A 23,619-nucleotide genomic window follows, 5' to 3' on the forward strand; every position below is an offset into this window, starting at 1 on the left:
GAAGCCGCAGAATCTCATATTCCAGACACTGCAATGTTTCCTTACCAAATTCACTTCTGAGACTTTTTATGTGAGAAATCAACTATATAAAGCTCAAATATGGGCCGTTTTACGAAAATTGATGGCTAATTGCAAATTTGGTAAGACTGTGTGTCGGAGTTAAGCGGCAGTGCTACTGCCTCGCGCCCGGCCTGCCTTCCTCACCACAGACCCCGGCCTGCTGTGAGCTCGATTGAGCTCCTTACGGCTAGCAGCCCTGACAGAGCTCCAGGGCCTGTGACTCCCCTCTTCCTGCTAACTAAATTGCCCGTTGTGTGAGAGTGAGAGCACGGTCAGCGAGCTTGTTACACCAGCAATCTCTTACCACATGTTACACACATGTCAAGCCACTTATACAACATCTAACTAAATGTCTTATAAAGCTAACAACGGTGTCCGATTTCAAGTTAATGAATATTTGTGAAGATTAGCTAGGGGTTTCGTCAGCTGCGATTGTCCCTTCAATCCTAGCTGTGTGTAGCTAGCTACAAATCACGGATAGTTAGCTTCATTTTCGGCCTAATTCGAGTATATTTACAGTTTGAATTTCGTCACACCAGTTATACAACATCTAACTAAATGTCTTATAAAGCTAACAACAGTGTCCGATTTCAAGTTAATGAATATTTGTGAAGACTAGCTAGGTGTTTCGTTAGCTGCGACTGTCCCTTCAATCCTAGCTGTGTGTAGCTATGTAACAATAAACAGTTTATTGTCATTAAAATATGTTTAGTGAACCAAAGTCGCCTCCATCAAACATCAGTTGTCAACAACGCGTCACCAACTGGGAAACTCGGTTATCAAAATCCAGCCCGAGTTTCCCACCTCTGATTCCCACAGGACGTTACGTGAATGGTGACGTTTTCACTCGGAAAAACGTTTTTCGATGTCCATGAACGCACGGAAAGGTTCCGGATTTTGAGATGCTTACGTAAGCAACTAGCTTTGTTGAGATTCGCCTGTTTTCAGCGGCAGTTTCAAAATATGAGATTTTCATAGTAAAGGGGTGTCAATGGGATTTTGAGCTTATATGTATGTCCTATTTACCCACCGAACTGTCGTTATTCAACTATGACAGGGTAAAATCGGTTTTGCATTCTATCACCCCTTTAAAAGACCACTGGACTTAAAATCACGTCTTTATTGTACAAATTCCTCAGATGAGTCTTCGCCCACTTTCTCCCTCCCAAATATATTTTTCAATCTTGTCCAATTTATTAATAATCTTATAAAATGATGATTTTATAATATACAAAGCCCTTTATAACAAGCCCAGTCGTCAAATAGTGTTCCCATCATTCCCATCATAATACTGTCCCAATGAGCCCATACAGGAGCAAAAATGCAAAGATAAAATTACTGTAAAAAAAACACATTGCTATACAAATAGTTTCTGTAGAGCTGTAGACCTTAGATACATGAACATGAAAGAGTCCCAAGTGCTTCAGTTAGTCACATTGTAGAAGATAACATGTTTTTTCCAAATTATTTGGTGGCTTTGTTCATACTTTCCACTTTTAGAAAGAGTATCCGTTAAGTGTCATGATTCTGGCTTCCATGAGTCCACGAGTTTCATCACTATTTAACTCAATAACACTGTGAACAGTTTTTATGTAAGCATGTCTCTGTAGTGATTGCAGTGAGATTATACAACCCCGGCATGGCGGGACAGAAAAAGTTATGGCATTGTTATAAAAAGTCCTAGCAGAGATTTCTGGATGATCATGGACAGTTGGGTCTTCAAGTCTTCAAATGAAGCTATAAAACCATGTCCATGTGATATGAATAAAATATGATATAGTCTTGTAATAACAAAGGAACAGAAGAAATTAATATCAAAAGACAAACAAAATGCATTGTTAAATATTACAAAAGGCATAAAAGACCATGTCACAGTTGCACTCTAGTCACCCATTTGTAACAAGTATAAGACATTGCACTGTAGCTGATGAAATGTAACTAAAGTTAAGCTGTGTGGAATTTACTTTTAAATAATCACTGTGAAATGGACTGTGGTGATGATCATCAGTCCCCTGAGAGCTTTTCCCTATTAGTTTAATATATTATCTCTGTTAATTATTCATGGTTTTGATGCATAATTTACCAATTTATCACAAAAGAATATAATTTGGAGACAAATAGAGTGTGAGCGCTCCCTATTAAACCACATAAAACCCAACAGTTGGAACGCCGTTCACAACAATAGGTTTTTCTATTGTGAGGCATTATCACAGCTTATTTTTACAGCAATATACTGTGTTCATGAGAATGTAGTGTATTTAAAATATAACTGAAATGCATTTGTTTCTTTCAACCACAGTCATTATTGTACATGGTGATAAAATACACATAAAAAAAATCAAACATTTCACACAGCTAAGACTTGCGTAGTACCATGAATGAAAACAAAAAAATATGAAAGTAAAATGAAATGATGGCGGACACTGAAAGCAAAAAATCTAAATCAAGAATGGGTAGTTAGTAGTGGTTTATGCGACTGGTTAGCCTCCAGTCGACTTTTTACAGAGTCGAATGAGAGCTTATGGCTACGTAGTGTGCTCCCAGGTGTAGGGATACGCAGCAGAGGCCAGGCAGGCTATAGGTTCTCTCCAGGTTGGTACTGTGGCTCTGTGGCAGTGAAATAGTCCTCCAGGAAGGACTGGAGGTACTCGAAAGTGGGCCTCTCATCCGGGTCCTTCTTCCAGCAGAGCTTCATCATCTCGTGCAGGGACTCGGGGCACCCCTGGGGGCAGGGCATGCGGTAGCCTCGCTCCACCTGCTCCAGTACCTCGCGGTTCACCATGCCTGAGGAGGAGATAGGAGGCAGAAAAGACTGTCAGAGCTTTTAATCGCTTTTTAGGCTTAGGTTTCTGGAGATTCTCTTTTTCAACAATTCATTTTTTAGTATATAAAATGTAAAAAGAAATGTGAAAAATGCTTGTCATAAATTACTGGATCAGATCAGATATACAGCAGAGAAAAGAGGTTCAAATAAGCAAATTAGTGACTTTTTTTCTTGATAAATTACGTAATTAGTAAAAAATAAATTAAATAGATTGACATTTTGGGACATATGCTTGTTTGTTTTCTTGCCAAGAGTTAGATAAGAAGATGGATGCCACTCCCATAGTGGCTAGGCTAGGCAGACACTGTCTGAAGGTAACAAAATCTACCTACCAGCATCTCTGAAGCTCACTAATTATCATGGTATATCTTGTTTGTTAAAGCCGTACAAAAACTGACTCCCTGCTTGTTGCCTGGCAACCTCATGACTCCAGAAAGTCACCCTAAAACTTGAGTTAATGGGCTGCTAGCTGTAGCTTCCTATTTAGCGTACAGACAAGAGAGTGTATTGATCGTGTCTTTTAACTTGCACTAAGCAAATACTGTATGTATATATCCCAAAATGTCAAACTATTCCTTAAATCAATTATCAGAATAGTTTTTTTTATTCATTTTCCATCAGTGGACTAATCTATTAATTGTTTCAGTGCTACGTCTGGTAAAAAGTGGAGCTGTGTGAAGGTGGTGCAGGACACTGAAGGCACCGCTCCCCAGGGCAGTGTCAGCCTGGCAGATGGTTATAAACAAGAGTGGTGTTCAATCTCCTGATCGTCCTCCACCAGATGGTCTCATCTAATCTCAAATGTGTGTGTGTGTGTGTGTGTGAGTGTGTGTGAGAGAGAGAGAGAGAGAGAGAGAGAGTGTGTGTGTGTGTTGTCTGTCAGTGTTCCCCCTGCAGAGGCATAAACAACCAGCGCAGACAATGTCAGACGGCTTCACTTCATCCTCAGACATTAAGAAGCACACCAGCTTGACGTCTACTGACAGACTGAAAGCTGATAACTCCAGCCGTTAATCACCGTTCCTCCGACGGCACGCTGCACCATTTTTCACACCCGGTGTGTGCATGAGTGTGTATCACTGTCACTTACCTGGGTAGGGCACTCTGCCTTTGGTGACAAGCTCGGTGAGTAAGATCCCAAAGGACCAGACGTCTGATTTGATGGTGAAGCGGCCGTACAGGGCAGCCTCTGGGGCCGTCCATTTAATTGGGAATTTGGCTCCTGTATGGGGTTAGGCAGAGACGGGTGAGGTGATTCCACTAGAGGGTGTACGCCTTCATGTCTGGCTTTATTTCCAGTGAATCACAATGGCCATAGTGACCCACATTTACATCGTTAAGACAACATAATTTTTTGTTAATAAAGTGCTCATATTATGCTCCTTTTCAGGTTCATAATTGTATTTAGAGGTTATATCAGAATAGGTTTACATGGTTTAATTTTCAAAAAACACCATATTTTTGTTGTAGTGCAGCTCCTCTTTTCACCCTGTGTGTTGAGCTCTCTGTTTTAGCTACAGAGTGAGTCATCTCACTTCTGTACCATCTTTTTTGGGAGTCGCACATGCGCAGTAGCTAGGTCAGCACTACAAGCCAGTCAGAAGCAGAGTATGAGGGCGTGCCACACTAGCAGCTAGGCGAGCATTATAACGTGTGTTACAAAGTGACGCACATTCATCACGGAAGTAAAGGCTGGACTACAATAGAGCTGTTTGGAGCAGTTTGTGAACGGTGTTTTCTATTGGAGATGGTAAGTCCCTTTGGTGTGGACTTTGGGCTTTTTCACTTTGTAAACCTATTACATGCACAAAAAAGATATATAACACAATAAAGGAAAGGGAAAAAGCCAAAAAGCACAATATGAGCACTTTCATGCAGGCTGGTAAATGCCCCTCAGAGAAAAAGGTTTAAGGAATAAGAATGAGTATAAAGGACATTATTCAGGCTCTTATGTGTAAAGGATCAGTTCATCCAAATTAAAACATGCTTTCTGCATGCCCAAGCATGACATTATGTTCTTTGTCATTATTTAAGTCAAGACCCTACAGGTGAATAGGGTAAAAGGGTTAAAAAAAATGTATCACATGTGTGCACATCGCCACTGGTGAGGTGAAGGGCAAAAACGTATGGGAGAATTAGCAGATTGTGGGCATCTCATTCTTTTTAACTACAATATATCACCATGAAACTTCCCCAGTTGACTGTGTCCATTCAGACAAAACATTTTGTATTACAAGTTTTTTGAAATTGTATAATTGTATGTTTAAATATGCAAATTAGCTATTATCTAAATATGCAAATTAGGTAGTATCTACTTAAATATACACTAATGTGCATACATTTCCAGAACAGAAATGTCAGTGTTCACAGTTTTGTTCTGGAAATGTATGCACATTAGTGTATATTTCCTTAGATGATAATAAAGCCAGGTTCAAAATTCTTGTTTCATGTTGTTGATATATTAGAGTCAAAGGTTTTACAGAGGGAATTTTAGATATATCATTTTAAGTAAAAAATACTGTCAACAGCCATAAAATTAATTTGTTGCTGTGTTTTTAGAAAAAAAGTGTTACATAAATCTGGCTATGAATAATTAATGAACAAATCCCTCTATGAAAAGCTTCAGAATATAGATAGGAATGAAACTGGAAGGTCTGTAAGTACTGCAGTGCTACTGAAGTGGAGATTTCTGGCTCAGAGTATGAGAACAAACTCACTTTGAGTAAACAGCCTCTACAGCTATGTATTGTAAAATTACATACATTTTGAATCAAATTTACAGGGACAATATCTAATCAAATCCTTAGCATCCCATACCTTGTCCTTGTATCCTATACCCTTAGGAGAAATCTACACAAACAAATATTGCCTTTCTTCTAAGTAATCCACAACTCTCGCTGTGAACAGTTTTCACTGGAGCTACTTCCTACTGAAGATATAGTCCTTATGTAAATTCCCTGACATCTGAGAATTAATCAAAGTAACACTGGGACTGGAAAGAGATGCTGAATTTTTTAATAATTATTAAAATATAAATGCTACTTTTTTCAAAGCTGTGAGCATCACAAACAAAATCCCATTCATCTTCTCTGCCAGCAGCAGCTAGTTTCAGTTAAACATCCTGTTGCTATGAGCAACCACTGCTGCCACAGCTCTTTAGCAGTTACGCTAACATTGAAGAAAAATACATCGAGTAAATACTGACAGGCATATTTTATGTACTCTCTGGGCGCCTGTGTTGAAGTATTATCTGTCTGTGTTCTTTTTACAGCTGCTTTGTATTTGCTAGCCACATTAGCCTCTAAATACTAGCCAAATAAAGCTAATGTGTAACATTAGTCTGAGTAACTGTTGATTCCTGTTGAGCTATGTGTTGCATTGTATTATTATGTTCTCTTACTCTTGTTGACTCCACATCTATGTTTAATAGATTAGTTACTCTGTTGTATTTCCTATGCCCAGGTGTTTTCTGTGGACTATGTGTGCGTTTATAGACTGTGAATGATTGACATCTCCTGTTAGCTCTGTTGCACCTGTTAGGGCGGGACAACAGGGTAGCTTTCCTGCCGTCACAACACTAATCTGGGTATAGTGACGGCAGGAGATTTCCCCTATTATGTTGGAGGCAGAAATATCAGAGAGGGAACTTGGGCGACTAAAACCAAAATGATCTACAGCTAGATACCACTACAGGTAGTAATATGGGTGAACCAGCCCTTTAAGGAACAGAACATTGCAGTGAGATAAATTATCCCAGCGTGTGAAAGCGCAACTAATCAGAGGGAACAGAAGCATCTGGTTTCTACTATTATCCTAATTCACCATGATAGGAGACAACAGGGAGTCGTCCTTGCTGTGAGGTGACTGCTGTATCCTGACACCTCATTCACCTGTGAGTCAGACAGTCTGTGTGTGTTTATGTACCCACCTTGCCTCGCCGTGTACTCATTGTCCTCTATCAACCTGGCCAGACCAAAGTCTGCGATCTTGCACACCAGGTTGTCGGCCACGAGAATGTTGGCGGCGCGCAGGTCCCTGTGGATGTAGTTCATCCTCTCGATGAAGGCCATGCCGTCAGCGATCTAAAAACAAAATTTGACAGAATCTCATGACGGCTTCTTCGGTAAATAATTTATAGCTCCTCAGACTCAGAACATCAAGCCCTCTGTCAGGTATAAAGTGGATGCAAATTATCAAAGACATGTTTGCCTGAGGCTGATGTTTTTTTTTGTTTTTTTTTTAAACAGAGGCTTAAAATAGAAAGCTAAACTTAACATTCACTGACAAATTCTGCACTCAAGAACCACTTTGTGGTTTGTCTTACCTGTGCAGCCATGTCTACCAACAAGGGAAGCTTCAGGAATTTTCCGTCACCCTCTTTGATGAAGTCGAGCAAGCTTCCTATAAAGGCAGCAACAGTGAGAAGTCGTAAATGCAGGACCGACATGATATACTGTAGGGGCAATAAAAGGGCCGTGATACCAGCTGCATACCAATGCTATTTGAAATGTTAAACAGTTGAATTAAACCCTCCATACTCACTATACCTGGGTAGGAAATTAAACTGAATATCAAAATAAGCTTGACTGTAAATTGGTATGAGATTTAAAGTATTTTCTGCATGAAGAGAAGAACTGTGGAAACTACAACAGCAGTTAATCTATGAGATGACAACACACAGTAGATCAGCAAACTGAAGGCATTTAGACACGGATGCCCACACAGATGCATAGAGTTAACATTTACACACATACATCTAATTACTCGTAAAAGCCTTAAAAAAACTGCATTGCAGCTCAAGCTACCTCCCACAAAACTACTGCAGTTTTCAATTAAAGATCCCAGTATCAGGCCTCAGGGAACCACAAGGAACTTTCAAGGACTTTCAATCTGTGCAGCACATTAATTAAAACATCCATAAAATTTACATTTTCCCTTTAAGGAACATTGCACATATCTGACATCAGTGCAGTGCCTGATAAACCAAGGCAGCGTGATCACAGGCTAAGATGCTTTGCTATTCTTTAAAAATGGATCTCATCAGTGTCACATAACAGGAAACAGCTGAGTCTTGTTATTCTCCAGGGTCGAGAGTTCTCAGAAATACAGTTTAATTGCTTATAAAATATACCAGTCTGGAGCTTTTAAAAGGTTTCAAGGTATGTTTCAGGTATCTGTGTGTACCTTTGGCCATGTACTCTGTGACGATATAAATGGGCTCTTCAGACACCACAGCATAAAGAGGCACCAGTTTGTCGTGCCTGAGCTTCTTCATGATCTGAGCCTCTTGGAGGAAGGCCTCAGGCGACATGGTGCCCGGCTTCAGCGTCTTTATGGCCACCTTAGTGGTGCCGTTCCACGTGCCTGCAGAGACAAAAATAGGGAGGGAGAGAAACACCCACAGGCCACAGGGGTAATCAGTGTTGTTAATGGGCTGGGAGCAAGACAATATCATTAATTAGGTCTTGTAATTGCTTAGACATGTGCTGTCATGCATGCACTCCTCGCAGAAATATGCCTGGGATGAGCGGATACAAGCCCGCGGTTCAAAAGGCTACAAATAAGTTTGGCTTGAGCTGAGTGAGACGACCCCTGGGGATAAAGAGAATACAACAAACAGCGGAAGCAACTGCAGGAAGTGGATAGTTCCCCAGTTTGGACAAAAATAGACACAATAAATATAGGCATTGGGGTGTTTGATTTATGCGCATGTTTGCATTTCCTACATCAATCTGGGTCGATTTTGTGTTTCCCCAACTAGATAATTACGACTGAATACTAAACAAACAAAGCATTTTTCTGAACGTGTTCCAGCGTGCCTCGTCTGTCTTGCTCTTACCCATCCAGACCTCTCCAAAGCAGCCCTGGCCCAGTTTTAGCTCCAGTCGCAAGGATTCCCGGGGGATCTCCCAGGCATCTTTAGCAAGCCCCTGAGTCTGAGGCTTGACTGTGGGGCAAACTGTGGTCAGCCTGTGGCAAAGCCCGTCGGCATGCTCTGTGATAAAAGGACACATAGAGATCAAAACACTACATTACACCCAGCAGTGTCACAGGCACACACACACGTCTCTGAACCAGCAAGATACAGGCTTTAAAGGCTGTTTCATGCATCAATCCATTCGATTTGATGTGGATGAATTTATGCTCTTATACTAACTGTGATGAAATATAAATGAGATGACTTTTTTTTTAACACCCCAAAACTCTCTCCAGAGTTGGACTGAAATGAAGTGGGATCACAGAGCTTTAACCTCGACTCTCCTCAGGCTGAAGACAAGGCTGAAAATCCTAACTGCTCTATCAATTGTTATTAAAATAAAAGACTATTCATCTCGGGGGCCTATCGTAGCTGGAACAGAAAACTGCATGGTGGCACAGAGCAGCAGGTGTGACTGAGAGTAATTTCCACGTGTGATGAAAGAAAGACTGTGATGAATAATAAATGAGAGGAGACAGAAAAATAGAGTAAGCGGGAAGCATTGCATACTACACAAAATACCTGTGTAGTGTTTGACAAGCTTCTGTAAAGTGTCAAACTGTGCCCGGGTAGTGATGTAGTATCCCCCACTGTCAAGCTTGCGGATCTTGTAGTGTTTCACATTGTCTCCTTTGGTTTCATCCCAGTCTCGTATGGACAGAGAATAAGCCCCTAGAGGAGACAAGGGAAATGTTCTTCATCCATCAAAACAAAAGTGTTAGTGTGCGGTGCCTATAAAAGATGAAACGCTGGTTCCATGAGTATTTTTTGTTTACTACTGTAAATTCCCAGTTATCTTGTAAGGATGTTTTCTCCTCAACATAGAAACACAGAAACTTCTTTGTTTCTAAGAAAGTGATTTTTCTCCATCAGTTTGGTATGGCTTATGGCTTTAAATACTTTTGAACACACAAATCTGTATCAACTTTACAGGTGCTGGATCAAGAAACAAACTGAAAGCAGAGGTCTGACAAAAGATCAGCACACTGCACTGATAGCGCCCACTAAATCTAATTTCTTTGTCAGGCACTAACAATTGATGATGATAGAGTTAAATTGAAACATTGCTCGATTAAATCAAATATATTGGGAGCTAAAAGTACAGGTTTTAAAGGTCCCATGACATGGTGCTCTTTGGATGCTTTAATATAGGCCTTACTGGTCCCCTAATACTGTATCTGAAGTCTCTTTCCCGAAATTCAGCCTTGGTGCAAAATTACAACCACTAGAGCCAGTCCCACAATGAGCTTTCCTTAGAATGTACCATTTCTGTGTCTGTAGCTATTAAGGAGGAGAGGGGGGGGCAAGGTGGAGGGTGGGGGTGTGGCCTTGACCAACTGCCACTTTGCTCGTTTGAAAGCCATGATGTCTCCCTCTCTCTCATGGGTGGGCCAAATTCTCTGGGCAGGCAAAGCAGAGAAAGGGGAGCTAACCTTTCTCCTTATGACCTCATAAGGAGTAAGATTCCAGATCGGCCCATCTGAGCTTTCATTTTCTCAAAGGCAGAGCAGGATACCCAGGGCTCGGTTTACACCTATCACCATTTCTAGCCACTGGGGGACCATAGGCAGGCTGGGGGAAAAAAACCTCATAAAGTGAAATTTTCATGCCATGGGACCTTTAAGTACTCTTAATTCTTTGTTTATTTGTTTGTTTGTCATACTAGAAAATATGCATCACACCTGCAAACATCAGCATATTAGCATGCTGACAATAGCATTTTGTACAGCTTCACAGAGCTGCTAGTATGGCTGTAGACTCTTGATATACACTGTCATGTTTTTTTTTTTTATCTCCCTCTTTCCACTTTTCTTCAACCTGGAATGCTTCCATCTTGAAAAGTGCTACATGAATACAGTTTGCTTGCTTATCTGTCTTGGTGCTCTAAATACTAAGACACCCGTGATCATCAGCTGACGTTGCTGTGTAGAAGAAGCCAGTCAAGAGGGGCTTTGTTTTTGCCTTTTGGAGAGAAAAAAAAACAGCACCATAGTTGCAAAATTCATTACTAACCCAGAATCTGAAAGTGAACAGATTTAAAGTGGTGAATGTATTACCAGGTTCCTATTAAGCATAATCTGTAGCAACACAGTTTTTGAGTTCTGTGATTGGATGCTTCATAACAAAATGCACATTGGGAGTTTTAACCTTTGGACATTTTCTGATGCAGTTGCTCCATCTTCTAGTAGGCTAGCATCATTTAGCTACTACTACACTTCATAAAGAAGCGATCCTCACCTTTAGTAGTTTCACTTTCTCGCACCAGGAAAGTTCCTCGATGGTTTCCTGGATTCAGCAGCAACCTCTCAGCATCTTTGCGTCCCATCTTACCAAAATACCACCTGTCAAGAGAAAGCATTTACATAAGAAAAGCTGCCAAACTCATAATTTAAAAGGTGACTGAGAAAGCTGAGTGTGACTGTTGAAAATCATACAATGAAGCTTCATCCGGGTTGTGAAGCTGTTAGTATTGGGATTGTGCTGCAAGCCACATGATATGGGATCATGCTAGTGTTATTATTCTCCTGGAGCAGTCACCGTAGATGGAGTAATGAGGTTATAACAAGGGCTTACTCTTCAGCCTGGATGGAGTCAGCAGGGGCCACATAATTGCTCGGGATGTAGCCATTCCTCCCCGTGTTGATGGAGCGAGCCTCCCACCAGTCTCCCTCTCTGCAGTAGGACAATGACACAGGAGAGATGATTATAATTTTTCTGAGAGACGTTCATTTAACAGTCAACCAAGGCCTTGTATATCCTGCTATGACTGATACTGATGAAAACTGGTCAATAATGGTTCATGGTTAATAATTTTAGCCTCTGCCTTGTATAAAATAATGCTCACTTTAGCCGACATGGTGGCTTATGGAAATATAAAAAACCTGACATAGCTTTTTAAGTAATTTGTTCTGCAGTCGTTTCAACTTCCTAATTGTCTGATCGTCTTTAAAATGTGAGGTAGGACTGAAAACCCTTGTCACAATGGGGAATGAATGAGTCTAATCTCCTTTACATTAAAATGCTATAACCTCAGGCGACATTTCTGCCACAGCAAGAATCAATTAAAAGAACCACAGCACTGAGCAGAAAGCCAGGAAACAAGTGGTAATCAAACTCATTCATGAATACACATACAAAAAAGAACAGGTGCAGTATACGGAATACTGCTCGAGAGGCATTTCATAGTTACTGGAAACACATCTAAATTAAAGCCCCCATAAATTGAGAGGGAAACTGGGAAGATGCTTACGTATTGTTAATGATCTGGAATCGGTCTCCTTTTTTAAATGAAAGATCGTCAGATGTTCTGGCTTCATAGTCATACAAAGCCACAAAGAACGTAACACCACCTAAAAACACAAAAAAACAGACCCACACGTAATGAATAGGGAGTACTGTGAACACATAACAGGACATTATGATGCTGTAGCGGGAACAGCAGGTTTGTTTGTTGTTGTGTGTGTGTGTGTGTGTGTTTCAAATTAAGGCAGGCCAAGAGATAGATATGTCTTACCAAGGTCTGAAAGCTCATACTGTATTGATTTTCTTTGGCTTAAAATTCTATAGAAAGAGTGCTTCCCCTGCATGGAAATATGACTAGACTGAACACACTCAGACACAAGCTAAAGGACAGTCAATACATTAAACCGGTTTTGAATAGGATTGTTTCTCTAACAGTCATAATCTACCCAATTAGCCATTCTTAATTATTAAAAATATTATTGGCACAACATGTTTTACGAGACATAGTTCATTAAATTATGGTATGACAGAAGTCATCTTTCCGTCCCATGCCAGCATCCTGTAAAACACTACTGTACCGCCACACCCCCAGCCAGATGGCATTCATATACCCACCACCGACAACAATGCTCTGTCAACAGTAATTCCATTATCTCCTGCAGAAAGCAAATACCATGGCACTGCCAACCCCACCCACCCTCTGAGGGCAGATAACCCAACATGGAAGAGGATTACAACCTAAATCCCACCTAAACAGGAGGGTTCAATCTCGTCTCTTTGCTCTCAGGATCGCTGTAAGCTGCTCGGACACATTAAGTGTGATCACACATGCTAACAGGACCGGTGTTAAATCTAACAAGGAAAAGCTAGTTAAAATAACAATGGCTGGGGCATTAGCTGTGAAACCGACATGTCAGATCAGCATACTGACCACGTTAAGCTCAGTGGTAATTATGTTTGCAAGCTTTAGCCCATTTACTGTAATACAAATCATGCATACTTCACATTACTGCTGACCATTCTCCTCAGCATACTGTGTTTATACTTGTATCACAGTTATCATTATGTCTCTGTTTACTTTTGACAGGTTTGTCCTCTTCATAGTGTAACCATGCATTTGTACGTACAGATTAGTTACTGTCAACATTTAGATAAAAAAAGAGTTTAGTTTAGCATGCTAACATGCCAACATTTTCTAATTAGCACTAAACATAAAGTAAGTTATATCATTTTTGCAGCTGTTTGGAACCAAGTTTGGACTAAGTCATGGTGGTGTCATCAGTCGCATCTTTTCCTACATAGATGAAAAGGTAAGGGATCACCAAAATTATTAAAATGAATTCTGAGGACACGGAAGTTGTCAAGACATTTCATTCAAAACCAAAAATGTCAACCTCATGGTGGCGCTAGAGGAAAAGTCAGGGAATCACTAAAGTCATTAGGATTCATCGCCTGGGCACCGTGGATATTAGTAGCAATCCATCCAACGTTTGTCGAGATATTTCACTTAAAACCAAAAATGTCAAAGGATCACCAAAGTTAATCAGTTCATTTTGTGCCATCACTAGAGTCACGCTGCTAGCTTGACTGAAAATGATGAAAAACATGATGGATTACACATCTACAGTAAGTCAAGTCTCTACAACTTGAATTAAATAACATTAAAAAAAGATGGTATTAAAGATTGAATACCATACGGTATTATAATGCTATAGCAGAAAGCTGATAGAAAGATACAAAGATTACAAGTGGCTGCCCAGAAGATAAGAAAAATACATACAACAACTTAAACCCAATGGTAAGCTTTAAAATGCAGTCAGCAGTAAAGGAAATGGGCTACAACATAAAAAAAACAGTGGTATGGACCTATATGATACAGAAGTATGATATTAAGAGGGCAATGCTCTCCATTAAGACCATTATTTATTATAATGACATCTTACAATCAAACACTACTCACTTGAGACAGCTCCAGAAAACGAGTTGGACACAGGACCGGAGAAGGAGGATGACGCCCCTCCAAAGGGAGTCATGGCAGACGAGCCGCCAAACGGTGTGAGGGTGTGGTTGAAGTTTGCAGCCCCAGAGCCTGAGGAGGAGGAGGGAGGTTGGTTCTGCTGCAGCTGGGTGGGATCCGGTCCGTAGTGACCTATGTGAGGTGTGGTTATGGTGGAGTTGGGGTCCGACACTGTTGAATTCTCTGGCCGATACTTCATCGTAGGGCCTTTGTCCTCTTTGCTCTTAATGCAGCCCATTGTCTCGCCCTGCCATGACAGACACGACACAAAACCGTCAATTTAATGCCAGCAGATTGAAGAATACGGCATCCAATTCATCACTGATAATACATAAATAAAGTGAAGGGCCAAGAGATGCAGGATTAATGATTGCAACACAAGGCCTGTAGGCGCAGGAAAATGCGTTATGAAACGAAAATCTAATGACCTGATATTTTCATGTGAATCATTTTGTTGTTGCGACCCACTAAGACTATAAGCCATGTGGTAACTGGGACATACTGTATGGGTAAATGGTACTGTAAATCCGCTTTGAACCGCGCGCGACTCAAACGTGTCGATTCAATTGTGCATGCTTGTTTTGAGGTACAGTATGACAACTGCAAAACGGAGGGATAAAAAGGTGATTATCATTTTATATTATTGTGACCCATTACAGGTCCTTGTTGTCTCATCACGTAATGTTAACTTAAATAATGACAGAACCATTCTGCCTTGAAATGAAGAAAAATAAGAACAATTTGCAGTATCAGTTCAGTGTCCTGTTGTGATTCAAAGAGCCCTCTTTGGGGCCCTCAGCCCACGTAGGAATTACTAAACCTGCCTACCATGCACAGACCCAGGAGCCCAAGGGTTTAGGGGTCCTTGGGCCAGAACAGTACGAAGCTGTTATTTGTTGGTGGAAAGTAAATCAAATGAGATGCAAAATGACCACAAGGGGACTAAAAACAACAAAGAGATGCAAAAGGGACACAAAGAGACCCAATAAAAACTACAAAGAGACTAACAAAGACTACAAACATCATCTGAGTTGAGTTTGTGTCTCTGAGTCTGAGACTTCTTGGTCACCCGCAAAATATTATAGAAACAGTCCATGCCTCAGCCAGACCACGCTACAAGATTTAAAACATCGGTGTATCTCCATCTGCGTGGTTTTCATTCCTCGTCCTAACGTAATTTGGCCTGAGCTACACTGAGGCATTCTTTTGTGAGGTGAAGGCCTGGAAAATGTGGAGACAATCAGACACGCTCGTAAAGACGTCTAAACTCGGGGAGATCAGAATGTTTTCATTCTCCAAGAACAACAGCTGCTCGAGGAGTTGGACTCAGATAATTGGCGCTGACACATTACAAGACAGTAAAACAATAGAGGATTGAAGTGAAGCTTTCTTCGGTGATGTGGAGCATGAAAGCAGACTAAACAAACACGGTGCTACTGAACAGCCTCGTGGCACAGTTGATGACATAAGTAACAAGATTACAGGGTCACAATCATGCAGCGGTGAAACAGAAGAGGATCTGCTGGTGCAGTGGGACACCTTTCACTGATTTTGTAACAGTGGCCTTGATTTTGGGAGTTGGGAGGGATTCTTCCTCATCAGAGAAGGAGGGGCGCATTCAAGAGTTCACTGAGTTCTCCAGCTGAACTGCCAAGGAAATCAACAAAATGGGGACAAACCACAGAAACCTTCCAAAGATTCAGAACACTTTGCTCAAATAAAACCGTACAACTGTTTAAATTGCAGGTTACAGCTCGTGTTGAGCACTGGCCGTCCTCTATAAAACCATGTTATGAGTGGTCAGTCACTGAAGACGTGTCAAAATGAAACAGATTTCTTCTTTAAAAATGTCTTCAAAAGGACCAATAAATCTAATCTCAGATGTTAGATCTAGAGCCAATAAGTTGAGAATGTTGGCATGGAAAAAAGACTTGAGTTTTTGAGCCAAGCTTTCCTTTAACCTCGAGACCAAACCCGTGTCATGGAAAGCAGAGGGCTTCACGCAGTGGCTCAGTCAACTATGGTGGGCTTGTGTTTCATCATCAGACAGACGAGAGTCTGGCTCGTTGGGTCAGTAGTGAATTTACCACGCAATAAAACACCGGACAGTGTTCCGGGAATATTTGCACTTTAAAGTTTGCACATCCAAAAATAAGACTGTTTCATAAAAGTGAAACCCCTCTTCCAAAATGATCATTAATGTATCATTAGTGATCTGAACATAGATGTCAAAAATAAAACACACATTAGAAGCTTGCTTAATAATTATGCATAATACTTTAAGTAATTTACAGTGTAAAAATTACAAAGATTTGCTGGCTTTAGCTTTAAAAAAGAGCATTTAGCATAGTGATGTTAGCGCTTAGCTCAAATCCCCACTGTGCCTAAATACAGCCTCAAGGGCTGTCGTCTTTTATCATTAAAAACAGAACACTTTGAGTTCTTTGGCTTTCGGTCCACGTCATTTCTTTTAAGCAATTTTATAGAAACAAATAGCAAAAAGATCAATAAATTATTGTTAGCAGTAACCCTAATATGAACTTCTACAGTAAGTACTAAATAAGAAACATTTTTCTTTAGATTTGGACTTTTAAGCAGTGTTACAAATACATAAATTCCCACCGGAGAGATGAGCAGTCAGCAGACAGTCCGTGTAGTATACATACACACATGTTCCCTAGTTATATGATATATGGTCCACCATCTTTACTAAGAGCTGAACTAAAATAGCACTACACACAGAACAAGATGAATTCTTCTGGAGAAAAATGGTAAATCATTGCCTTTTGTGCACATAAAAACACAATATCCAAACAAGATGATTCCCACCGAATCCAGGGTGAAAAGCAACAGAATAACGCATTTAAAATTCCTATTGGTGGCTGTGTGGGCATAAAAAAAGATTCAGAACTAGTGTAGGAAAGAAACAGAGAGGGGGAACAGGGAACAGCAGGTTGAATGAGGGAGGGGGCAACCAGGCAGACAGTGCCAGCTCTACCAGCTTGAACTACTAGGAGGATTATGAGGATGGGGATTTTACCCTAAGAGGATAATAAAAGAAAACAAAAAGGAGTGACCACCAAGGCCTGGAGCTGAAACAGTGCCAACCCCAGACTCCACCTGCACATGTTCATTTTGGCCTGTGTTGACCTTCAATATTTTCAACAGTGAGATGTGTTTCAGAGCTGAGAGGGATCTCTGTTGGAGGGCTCTTATGGACTCTTGGCTGAGATGATATAATGCAAACCGGCTTTGCTCGGAGCCCCTGAATCAGCTCAGCTAGCCCTCTAATCAGTGCCATGTTGGACAAACCAGCCAGCCATCATATAATGACACCATGGGCTTTGTCCACACTTTAGAATGCAACACCAAAGTCAGAATGCAGCAACCCTGGATGAGGTAAATAATGTGGGTGGCATTTAAGTCCACAATGAGCAAAAAGTCATAATGGAAAGTGTCTGAGAAAGATCACACCTCATTTTGTAAGTAATATAAGTCCAAAACTGTGCAGACACACTGGATCTCAAATGTCACACCTCACTGACTTTTACATCCAAGTCTATTCACTAAAACACAAGCTCATTCCTGAACAGCAAAGCCGTGAAATCACAGGGAAAATCTGGCTGGCTGCTAATTATAGTAACTTATTCTTATTGCTGACAACATCCCACTGCCCCCAGGATGATAACATGACCTACTACAGTACATCACATGCAAACACGAGAGAGCCACACAGAAAACAATGAGAGAGGAAGGTGAAGAGTTTACATGTAATCAAATACAAACATGTACATGCAAAGGCTCCATCCTCTATCTGGTTGGAAAGGCGTGGTGCGATTATAGTCCGTTCTAACAGATACACAGAAAATAAGGACAAAGTCAGCATGACTTTTCACTCAGCTTCATCAAAGCACCGAGATTTTGTGCAAACTGTTAAAAATAATCCGCTAAAGGCAGAAATGTCTCTGTCTTCAGCCAACCTGAATGTAATATCTTAAAAACCAAGATGTGTATTCTTCTATGCAATGCCAGCAGATGAAATGACAAATGAAAAATAAATTATAAGTAATAATACCAAAACCTTGAATAACTTGTCCTTCCTGTGTTCATCTACATATAAATACATCCTTAATAAATACTCCTTGTCTTTACTACAGCCCTGCTTAATAAACTTTAATATCTGTTTATTTATTATTATTAAGTAACATCGTTATCGCGATATTCCACAACGTTATCGTATTTCGCATCTTTTCCTCATATCGTGGAGCCCTATAGTGAAGTATACATTATTGAACAAAAGTAGACTAACTATGTTATCTCATACAGAACTTGCAATCTAAATGAACAGATGCATTTTACTAAATTTCTTTTGCATATCATGCATTATGAATAAACTAAAAAATGATTCTAAAATAGATCTTTCAGCATCTCACTTTGTTTACAGCCTCCACTCCCCTGGGGTTTAGATAATCTAGACTCTGATGAGGTTGACATTTGGCTGGATGACAGTCATGCAGCTGAGCTGAAGGGTATGAAGGTGGACTTCCTCCACCCATCAGCCAGCGGCCTGAGTGAAACCCTGCTCAGCATCGCGTCGGACAGCTGTTAGCGGCTACAGACGGGGTGAGTCTCTGGAGCTTTACTGGGCTTCAGATCTGCAACAGATGCTAGTGGCCACCATCTACCACATTCCTCTGATGCCAAAGGATTCCAACTAGAGAAATGTTGTGATGTTACTAGGGATGCACCGAATCCAGATTTTTGGGGTTCGGCTGAATACCGAATCCACTGGTTAAGATTCTGCCGAACCCGAAACCGAACCAAATCCTACTCCCATCCTCAGTCCATTAACACAGTAAACACATTAATGAACTAAACAACATCCACAGCAGTGCATTTTTATTATAATTTTATTTTTACTGTAAAAAAAAGAAAAAAAAAGAATAGGCAACATTATGCCAGGAAGACAAGTGGGAAAAACTATTTGGGCCAATGTTTACCTTATCTCAACACCCAATCTAATATCCAAAATATTACCCTTTTAGATTTATAATCCCATAAAGTAGGCTTACAACAGTTTGAAAATAAACTACTAAATACCTTGGAAATGTATAGAAAGACTTGAGAGTGCTCGTCTGTTTTACTTTGAAATATAGCAGCTTGATTGCTCAGCTGTCTTTAAACTAATAATTCAGTCCTGAGTAAAAAGCTGTCTTTGAAATGGAAGTTAATATTATTACTAAATGTACTTAACTCGACAAATCAGTCCACAAGTCCTCATAGAAAGCTTTTATTGTGCTCATGTGAGTTAGTGTGCTGCCAGAGAACAGACATCACACATTTCTAGAATAAACAGGTCTTACGGGAATATCTGAATACTGGCACCTGAGTCTAGGGTATAAGTGTTAGCTATTTTGGGAATCTGAGTGTCTCTACAATCATCCATTTGTCAGCACAGAAGAGGGCCGGTTGTTTGAACTGTCAACATCTAATAGAGTGACTGAACTATTTTCTCTGGAGAAATATATCCAGACCCACTATCACATATTGACTACCGACAAGATGTTTGCACATAAAGCATCATGTTTTTCAATCAAAGTTTCACATAGAAGTATGAGGCGAGCTTTCACACATTTTTGGGCTCTTCCTTTCTCAAATGCTGGAACATTTAGTCAGTAGCTATTAACTGCAACAGTCTTTCCTAAAGCTAGAAAAACAAAAAATCGGAATATGGGTTGAATAATCAGCTGCCCCATACAGATTAAATGGCATAGCAACTTTGCACCGATCTCATTCACCGGATTGGGATCAGCTTGATACTGACCTTATTAAGTGGCTCAGGGATCTGCAATTACGTAAGCGTTTTTTTTTTGTCAATGTCATTTTAAAAAGGTCAGTGTTTCCACTATCAGCAGGCCAGCCATTAGGAATTATAGACAGGAGGACAACATTTTCCAAATTGGGCCCCTCATCCACTCCACCACCATCACCCTCAGCACTAACACCAACACAGGTAATTTCAAATAAGCTCTTGGCCATTAGCCTTTAGAGGCCAGAGATGGAGTCTCTAACAGTATGCAGAAATATTCACATACACCATTTTTGAAAAACGGCAATGCTGCTTTTTCCCCTCGCCAAAATTTAGTCTGAGTTTAGAGCATTATTCAGCTCCTTCCTGACAAGATGGCATGCATGGTTGGAACCAATGGATGCATTAGGTCGTCTCGTTTTATAGGATACTAGTACCTTCACTCTAGCTTTAAAACCCTGCTACAGCGAGTCTGAGTAGCTCCTCATCTTTGCCACGATCACAATTCTTTTTTTTTACCATTGCCTCTCTGGTTCTTTCATTTTCTTGTTCTCTCTGTACCCTTGCTTTTCTTCTTGGAGCTCCTGAGTTTTGACTTAGCTAGTCAGGCTGCAGTTCGCTTTACATCTTTACATTTATTACTTGTGTTTGTTTCAACCACACCACTTTCACAATAACTGTGGAGGGGTGGGGTATCAGATAGTCTCGCTTTGCCAGACCTTCATCCACACCGCTGCAAATGAGGGTCTGGCTAGTCCACACAGCATTCCGGAATGGGAGAAAAACGTGCTCTGGTTCATTGGCAATTCTTTAAACCAATCACAATTGTCTTGGGCGGCGCTAAGCTCCCAGAAGCCCCGGTGCCGTTGCAAAATAGCCTCGGGAAGGAACTTGTATTGGTGGAACATGTGTACGTTCAAAGGTTGTTTTAGTCGTGCAACAGAAAACTCAGAATGGACAGATAGTCTAGCTAGCTGTCTGGATTTACCCTGCAGAGATCTGAGGAGCAGTTAACCATAGTCCTCACAAAGAAAGTGGAAGGTAACGGACGTCTGGCCTTAAAGAGTGACATCCGGCTGAATTTCCAGCGGCAACGGACCAATCCCAGAAGTGGAACGTTGCGGATATAGACTAGGTATCAGATGACAACTTGAAATGTGTTTATTGATAACAATAAATGTATTTATCATGTAAATACATATAACTTGTATTGCCAGTGATATAAGTCAGTATGCAAATTGTTGTATTTGATCCCATGTAAGGATCAACCATGGACCTTTGCATGGGCCCCCCTGGGCCTTGAGCCAGGGACATCTGTACCCTTTGACCCCCTCTGACGGCAGGGAACCATCTCTGGCTGTATCAATAGTTTTCACACAGCGAGGTACACTGATTTTAAATGTGTAATTAAAACAATGCTGGTACCAGATCAATACTCAGTATTGGCGGATATCTTGAGTTGAGTTTCAACAATCTGTATTGCGAGAAAAAATCTTGGATCCCTGTTTGTTGAGTCATAACATCCTGAGTTGAGCTGTCACATTTTAATAAAACATGTGACTTTGCACTGGTACTGTTGAGCGATATGCACAGGAATTCAAATCTGTCTTTTCAGATATGAGACTATAAATTATATGATCAGGAATTTCAACACTTCCTGAGCAAAAACTCATGCAGAAGTAATTTGGGTAAACAAAGTCGATGTCCATTCATTTTCAATGGTGCCACTTATTAATCACCTTTATCTTAGAAATCACGGCATTCCCCTTTACCTTCCTTCACTCCATGTTCACCAAAAAAGGATTCTTACTAGCAACGATTCAGCCGCTGTTGCACAGAGCAGTTCAAGATGAGCTGTATCTTTTACATGACATATTCTCGAGTCACCTCAAGCGTGACAGTCATTTCAATTTGAGTGTCACGCACTGTGCGGGTAATGAGGGAAATTTCAGCACAGACTTGGGAAGACACAGAAAACTGTTGTGACTCAGCTGTTTGATCAGGAAGTTTGAATTCAGACTGACAGCAACACCAAAAAGGGCCTGAATCGTCTCATCCTCCTCATCCTCCTCCTTAACCTGCTACTGATTTAACAATAATCTGACTCAGCATGATTCAAAGGTTGTGTTAAATATTTGAAATGATGAGGTGGAACGTTTGCCTCTTGTGTCCGGAAGCCAACATGACTTTAAAAGAATACAATAAGTGGGAAACATCTTCACGACAGTGGTCAGAACAGATCTGAGAGCATTTTTGTACACAAGTTAATAAAACAAATAGATAACATCAATTAAACCCATTTTCTAAATTGGAGTTTTAACTTGCAACAATTTGCTTTACTACCATATAACTACACATATAAACATACATAAATTAAACTATTTAACACATTGAAGTGTTATTATAGTGTCAAATATCTGTGGCATACTGACCTTGTCCTACTTTAAAGTATGTACTGTATATGGTTGCAGTAATATCCCTTTGGGACTTTAAGCACATGCTGTATCGTCACTGATATGTTTTGCCTATTTAAAAAATGATTTCATGATAAATTTATAGCTCTTGGTTTGCAGGGTGAATTGCAGCACATGCTACACCCTATAGACAGGTATATATGTGTATTTATCACAAGACAGTTTCATTCCTTTGTTGACAGGCGAGCAGCCTGCGTTTCGGCCCATCCTTATCTAATGCTGCTGACAAAGACCACTTTAATTTGGGATTTTACCTTCAAAAATCCGCGTTCTTCTTCTTGTGTTTTCTCCTTGTTTCCCCTTCCCCTACTGAATCAGATCCGGGACACAAAACAAAATCCGAGTTATTCCAACCGGGACCGAACCGCCTTCATCCATCCAGCAGAGAGACTGTGGTCGGATTTAATGTTGAAGTTAAATCAAAGCAGCGTTACAGTCTGTGAGGATGGAGGAGACAGTCATTGTCACCAGAGAGGATTAATCCAGCTGCAGCGTAAAAAAAAAAGTGAGATCCTAAAGTGTCCCAGCTCTTTGTAGCCTCTACTTCCTACTACTAAACTTGCATCAACCCCCACACAACAACATGGCCGACCCTGCCTGCGGTACTGGAGCAGCCACACACAGCTGGAGACATCCGTCCCGGTTCAGCTGATCCGAGAACAGCGGGGGACACGAGACGACCACACGAAGGAGAACCGGCAGAATTAATACATTATAAAGAGAAGATAATGTGAGAGACGAGAGAAGAGCGGACCGGCGGAATGCAGTACGGTTTCATGGAGAAAAAGGGAGGACTCAAAGCGTCCTCAATTCGTACCATTTTCAGTCACAAGTACAGATCTCTAACGCCCCCTGCTGGCTGTGCTGCTGATACTGCAGCTGCACATCTGCAGCTCAGGAAAACAGGATGAGGATCAGCTTTATTGGCAATGTATGTGAACACATACAGAGAATTTGACTCTGGTTTTAAATTGCTCTCAGTGTTACAAGCAGAACAATGTACAGGAAAATAGAAAAAGATATACAGCTGTATATAACACCCCAATTTGTTTAGTTTTTTATTGAAATTTTAACAGTTCAAGTCCAATGAATAGCTTGAAATGGTACAAAGGTAAGTGGTGAAGAAGGTTAAAAAAAAGTAAGGTTACCCAAAACTGAAAAATAATGTACATTTCAGTATTTTACAAAAAGGCCTTTTTCAGGGAACAAGAAATG

At 40.6% G+C, this 23,619-nt stretch overlaps 1 protein-coding gene across 2 annotated transcripts; it reads right to left on the bottom strand.

The window, feature by feature from the left end:
* Positions 1-1,165: 1,165 nt before the first annotated feature.
* On the bottom strand, positions 1,166-23,195 carry LOC120552191 (tyrosine-protein kinase yes-like). Of its 2 annotated transcripts, none has more exons than XM_039789989.1 (12): positions 22,659-23,195; positions 14,065-14,368; positions 12,112-12,211; positions 11,436-11,534; positions 11,100-11,203; positions 9,384-9,533; positions 8,724-8,879; positions 8,069-8,248; positions 7,209-7,285; positions 6,813-6,966; positions 3,975-4,106; positions 1,166-2,844 (listed from the first exon to the last, which is right to left on the bottom strand). In XM_039789989.1, the coding sequence occupies exons 2-12, from the start codon at positions 14,357-14,359 to the stop codon at positions 2,636-2,638; spliced, it is 1,656 nt and encodes a 551-aa protein (XP_039645923.1). In that variant the 5' UTR covers positions 14,360-14,368; positions 22,659-23,195; the 3' UTR covers positions 1,166-2,635. The 2 variants fall into 2 exon arrangements, with proteins under 2 accessions (XP_039645923.1, XP_039645924.1); XM_039789990.1 differs by lacking the exon at positions 22,659-23,195 and adding an exon at positions 16,744-16,825.
* Positions 23,196-23,619: the final 424 nt, after the last annotated feature.

The sequence above is a fragment of the Perca fluviatilis genome, chromosome 22 (assembly GCF_010015445.1).
Source record: "Perca fluviatilis chromosome 22, GENO_Pfluv_1.0, whole genome shotgun sequence".
Taxonomy (NCBI): domain Eukaryota; kingdom Metazoa; phylum Chordata; class Actinopteri; order Perciformes; family Percidae; genus Perca; species Perca fluviatilis.

Bases quoted from the DNA above. Each gene is read 5' to 3' on its own strand.
- LOC120552191 (XM_039789989.1), bottom strand. From the start codon at position 14,359: ATGGGCTGCATTAAGAGCAAAGAGGACAAAGGCCCTACGATGAAGTAT. The intron at 12,212-14,064 runs GTGAGTAGTGTT...TTGTGTTTTTAG, and splicing joins GTTTTCTGGAGCTGTCTCAA to GTGGTGTTACGTTCTTTGTG. The intron at 11,204-11,435 runs GTAAGCCCTTGT...TTCTCTTGACAG, and splicing joins GACTCCATCCAGGCTGAAGA to GTGGTATTTTGGTAAGATGG.